The sequence below is a fragment of the Salvia miltiorrhiza genome, chromosome 2, assembly GCF_028751815.1.
Source record: "Salvia miltiorrhiza cultivar Shanhuang (shh) chromosome 2, IMPLAD_Smil_shh, whole genome shotgun sequence".
Taxonomy (NCBI): Eukaryota; Viridiplantae; Streptophyta; class Magnoliopsida; order Lamiales; family Lamiaceae; genus Salvia; species Salvia miltiorrhiza.
This window is the reverse complement of record NC_080388.1, coordinates 14,635,342-14,640,887: the sequence shown is the minus strand read 5'-3', so window position 1 is coordinate 14,640,887 and position 5,546 is coordinate 14,635,342. Positions and strand designations below refer to the sequence as shown.

The 5,546-nt window shown below is 44.6% G+C and overlaps 1 protein-coding gene across 1 annotated transcript; it reads left to right on the top strand.

Moving 5' to 3' along the window:
• Positions 1–2,343: 2,343 nt before the first annotated feature.
• Positions 2,344–3,246, top strand: LOC131008031 (uncharacterized). The gene has a single exon (XM_057934935.1). The coding sequence runs from the start codon at positions 2,344–2,346 to the stop codon at positions 3,244–3,246; it is 903 nt and encodes a 300-aa protein (XP_057790918.1).
• Positions 3,247–5,546: the final 2,300 nt, after the last annotated feature.

Genomic DNA, 5,546 nt, shown 5'->3' with positions numbered 1-5,546 from the left:
GACATTTTGCCAGAATTCTTGTTGAAGTTGACCTTGCGTTACCTCTTCAAGAGAGTATGCTTGTGCAAGGGGATGACGCTTCTTACTACGTGGAATTTTACTACGAGCAGTTGCCTCTTTTTTGCTCTCAATGTAAGATTACCGGGCATAGTAGGGATAAATGTCGATGAGTTAAGCCGGCGGAGAATAAAATCAATACTACTGAGGCGCATGCTGGAGCTCCGACTACTGAAATTACTCGGACTGCTGGACACTCTTCTGAAGTTGTTCCGATGATGACTGAGACTATGGGGAGTGAGCCTCCGGATGATGGTTTTGTTCAGGCTAAGAAAGTGTCTCACTGGAGGCCGAGGAATAACCTTGACACTCCTCATACTAATGGCTTTAAGATCCTCGAAGAGGGTGAAAGCACAGCGCAGGAGAAGGAGCTATCTGGACCAGACTTATTGGCGAAAGTGTTTTCTCAAAATGATGGTGTGGTTGAAGATTATGTGTCCGATGATGATGGTTTGTCACCCTCTAAGGGTTCCAGAACGCAGACAAGGTGTGATATTTCAGCTTGTGGAAACGAGCAAAAGGATAGAGCCTCCCCGAGGGTTTGTCATGGCTCTCCGGATAGCAGCGGCGAGACTCTGACCACGGCACCAAACCAGCATAAGTCTCAGGTTTTTTCAGGAAATGAGGGGACGTTGGCGACAGCATCTAACCGGCCAATGTTTCCTATGAGCTCTGGCGAGAAAGAGGCTTTGGCGACGGAGTCTAACTGGCCAAAGTCTCCACAGCTAAGGGAGGTGGAACGACAGTCGGTTAGAGTGGAGGATAAGTTGCAGGATGTTGTGAACAATGGTTCTCCTCCTGTGGGACAGGAAGACGAAATGACGGAGAGACGGTATGAATTAGGCAGTAGGCAGCCTATTTATGAGAATTAAATAAAAAATACGGACAGTTTTGGCTCTGAACAAGGAAGCGCTGGAGTTCATGAGGCTGATTTGGGTCGTCAAAAGAAGGTGTTGGCTCTGGAGAATAAAATGAAAGTTCAGCGGGTGAGTGAGTTTGCTGCGCAGGAACAAGTTAAAAAGCCTCGTGGGCGGTCTCCAAACACCGATCATTTGAAAAAACCTCCTACTGATGATATCATCAAAAGCCGATTGCGGAAGCTGCCGGTGATGCCAAATCTGAATTCAGTAAGGCTAACTGACAGTAAGCTCAAGGCTGCGTTTGATGCTGTGGGGGTCATCCGAGGGATTTTATGGTGGATCGTGGTGATTCTCGCAGCGCTAGATCCATGAGTAATATAGCCTCGCAAAGTTGGGCTGATGAAGTGGAAGCCGCTGGTGATGCCAAATCCGAATTCAGTAAGGCTGATTGACAGTATGCTCAAGGCTGCGTTTGATGCTGGGGGTCATCCGAGGGATTTTATGGTGGATCGTGGTGATTCTCGCAGCTCTAGATCCATGAGTAATATAGCCTCGCAAAGTTGGGCTGATGAAGTGGAAGCGGCGAATGCCGCCTCCGAATAGGTTTTTCTTAATGAATTTCTTTACTTGGAATGTCCGTGGCTTCACGGATAAGTCCAAACGCATCCTTTGGGAGCATTGTCACACTTTTTCTCCAATGATTGTTGGTATTATTGAGCCAAAGTCGGACTTCAAAAAGCAAACCTCTAGTTTTTGGTCTTCTATCAATCTCCTTCCTGGTCATCAGAATATGAGGCATGACAAGTGTTCTAATACTTGGGTTTTCCATCACCCTGATGTGGATTTTCGCTTGGTTTTCTCTTCTATACAGGTGATTATTGCGGACTACTCCTGGAATTCGTTGGATTTTCGTGTAGCGGTGGTCCATGGAGCTTCGACTTACGTGGAGAGACGGCTTCTTTGGGCTGATCTTCTTCGGTTTATCTCAAGTAGTATGGTGATAATGGGCGACTTTAATGCTGTAAAGGGAGCCCACGAGATAATCAGCAGCCGTATGCCTGACCAGATTTCTTGCCGGGATTTTTGCTCTTTTATTAATGAGATTGGTTTTATCGAATCCTCCATAGTCGGTTTGCGTTTTACCTGGTCGGGTCGTCGTTTTATGCCGAGTCACGTGGAGTCTCTCCTTGATCGTGCTCTTTATTCGGACTCTTTCTCAGATTTTTGGTTCTCTGTTCATACGCAGAATTTGGCTAGGGTTACGTCTGATCATTCTCCGATTGTTTTGTAGTGTAGTTTACCTCCTCAAGTGCATCGTCGGTTTTTTAGGTTTTTGAATATGTGGGTGTCTCATCCCAATTTTTTTAGCATGGTGGAAACTTCTTGGTCTCAAAAAACAAATGTCTTGTGTCCGATTTATCTGGTTATGGTTAAGCTCAAACGGCTTAAGCGGGAGTTGCAAAGCTGGAACAGGAGTACTTTTGGACAGGTAGACAAGCTCGTGATTGCCGCCCAGAAAGAGTTGACAGATATTCAGCTGAATATTTCTTCCCAGGGATATACTGATGATCTTTTTGATAAGGAGGTTCAAGCCCAGGCTAAAATTAATGTGGCGCTTTCCCAAAAGAGTTGTCTGTTGCAGCAAAAAAGTCGTGTGTCTTGGTTGAACGATGGTGATAGAAACACAGCCTTTTTTCATGCTTCGCTGCGCTACAAACAAAAACCTAATAGGATTCAGTCCTTGATGATAGATGGAAATATGGTTTCGGACCAGGATAGTATTGGGGAGCATATTGTTGAGTATTTCACGAAGCTGTTTACGGATGACTCTGGTTCTGATGTTGGCATTGCAGATATTGAGGCGGTCATTGAGCATGTGATTTTGGATGATCATAATGCCATTCTTTTGGCGATCCCGACTGATGAGGAGATCTCCGCGGCTGTTTTCGGCATGGATTCTAATAGCTCCCTAGGTCCTGATGGATTTTCCGGTAAATTCTTTCAGGCTTGCTGGGAAATTGTCAAAAAGGACATTTGGAGGGCGGTTCGCACTTTTTTTGTTGGATCTTATCTTCCTACGGGTTGTAATTCGAGTACGATGGTTCTTATTCCAAAGAAGAAGAATGTGGTTTCGGTGTCTGACTTGAGACCTATTGTCCTCTCCAACTTTTTCTTCAAGATTATTTCTAAAGTGTTGGCGGTGAGGCTTAGCTTTGTTGCGTCGAACTACGTCTCGCAAAATCAGTTTGGTTTTATTCATGGGCGATCTATTCACGATTGTATCCTGCTGAGATCGGAGGGTTACAATTGCATGCGGCGTACGGGGTGAGGTCAGAATATGGCTTGCAAGATTGACATCAAGAAAGCCTTTGATACCCTTCGTTGGGATTTTTTGCTGAATGTTCTTAGAACTTATGGATTTGATGGGAGATTTATTAAATGGATCGATATTATTCTTCATTCGGCAAGGTTGTCGATTCTCAATAATGGTCAGATTCATGGTTACTTCGACTGCACGAGAGGTGTTCGACAAGGAGATCCTATCTCCCCTATTTTGTTCGGCATTGCTGAAGACGTTCTGAGCTCTTTGTTCATTAACTGCGTGGATTCTGGTCATCTTACTCCTATGGCAATGACTCGCAATCTTTCGTTTCCCACTCACCTTTTATATGTAGATGATATTCTAGTGTTCTGTAAGGCTTCTGTTAGGAATGCAAAGACGATTAAAAAAATTCTGGATTACTATAGCTGGATGTCTGGGCAGGTTTGCAGCAACGAGAAATCGTATATTTATTTCTCTTCCAAGACTTATGCTGTTACAAAGCGCGCCGTATTGCGTGAGCTGGGTTTTGTTTGTCGCAGGGCTCCTTTCACTTATTTAGGAGTGCCTATTTTTCACGATCGTGGCAGAGCCTCTTACTTTCGGCCTATTCACGATCGGATTGTTGCGAAATTTTCTAGATGGAGAGGACGTCTTCTTTCTATGGCAGGACGTATCTGTTTGGTAAAGTCGGTTATTCAGAGCTCGGTGACTCATTCTATGTTGGTTTATAAATGGCCGAGATCCTTGATTTACGATTTAGATGAGAAGTGTCATAATTTTATTTAGACTGGAGATATCACGAAGTCACCTTCTTGCTCGGTTAGCTGGAGCCGTGTCTGCGCCCTCAAGGAGGAAGGAGGCTTGGGTGTTCGTTCGTTCTCTCTGATGAACAAATGTTTTTTGATGAAGATGGTTTGGAAGGTTATTTGTGGTAAGGGCTTTGGTTTTCAAATGCTTCAGGATCGTTACTTGGACTTGTATGGCCGTGTTCGGTGTAACTCTGCCTCTTCGTCTGTTTGGCTGGGCCTTAGGGAGGAGGTTAGTGATCTGGTTGATAATTCGTACTGCTATGTTGGAGATAGGGCTACCACGAATTTCTGGTGTGATGATTGGTTGGGTTATAGGATCAAAGATAAATGTCGAATACCTCATTTTGTGGCGGATCTTCTTGGCCATTCTGTGGCTGATTATTTTTCTGAAGGTATCTGGCATTTTACTCAGGAGTTTGTTAATAATTATCCGGAGATTGTGGCTGATATTTTGCTTCTCCCCTTAGGCGACGCTAATGATACTCGGTTTTGGAAACCTTCTCTGCATGGCGTTGTTACAGTTGCTCTTACTTTTTCTAATAATTGCCACAGGTTTCCTAGGGTTAGCTGGGGGTCTTGGATTTGGAGACCTTATATTCCTGTGCGCCGCTCGTTAATCTGCTGGAGAATTCTTCATGGCCGTCTTCCTACTTATGATCGTCTGATCCGACATGGCATGATTATGCCCAACTATTGTACCTTCTGTCTCGCAGCCGATGAGACCATAGATCATATCTTGTGGTCTTGCAGTCAAGTTCAGCCGATCTGGCTGGAGTTTCGCAATTGGTTTCAATTTCCAGAAGCTATTGTGGCTCCTGACATTCATAGTTTCTTAGTTCGCGCTTGGAATCATAAGATGAGTTCTCAGTTGGACTGTTATTGGAGGGCGAGAATTATTGGCATCTTATGGGCTATTTGGTCTCATCAGAATTCTTGCATTTTTGATAATACGCGCTTCGAGTACAGGCAGATCATTCGGATTATAAAGGTGTCCTTCGAAGAAATGGAGAATAACTTTAAGCTTGGACATATGGATAACTCTTGGAAAGAATATACTATTCTTCGTGCTATTGGGGTTGCGTCGCGCGCTGCTCCTCCGATGGATTTTTTATCAGTACATTGGTGGCCCCCGGTCTCACCTTGGATCAAGGTTAATACGGACGGTTCCGCGATGGGCTCCCCTGAAAACATAGCTGCTGGTGGTGTTTTCCGTGACAATTTTAGTTGGGTCCGTGGCTGCTTCCATTATAAAGGGGGTGTCGGGTTTGCTTTTGAAGCTGAGCTCCTCGCCGTCATCAAAGCCATCTTCATTGCTCATGATCGGGGCTGGCATCATTTATGGGTTGAGTCGGATTCCATGTATATTGTTTATTTGCTTTCTGAGAGGTCAACGACTGTTCCTTGGCGCTTTGTGGCCTCATGGAACAAAATTCTGAGCATTCTTCCTGATTTTTATCTTCAAGTCACTCATATTTTTAGAGAAGGCAATAAACCCGC

What these genes read in the sequence shown, in the direction of transcription:
- LOC131008031 (XM_057934935.1), top strand. Translation starts at nt 2,344, where the DNA reads ATGGTTAAGCTCAAACGGCTTAAGCGGGAGTTGCAAAGCTGGAACAGG.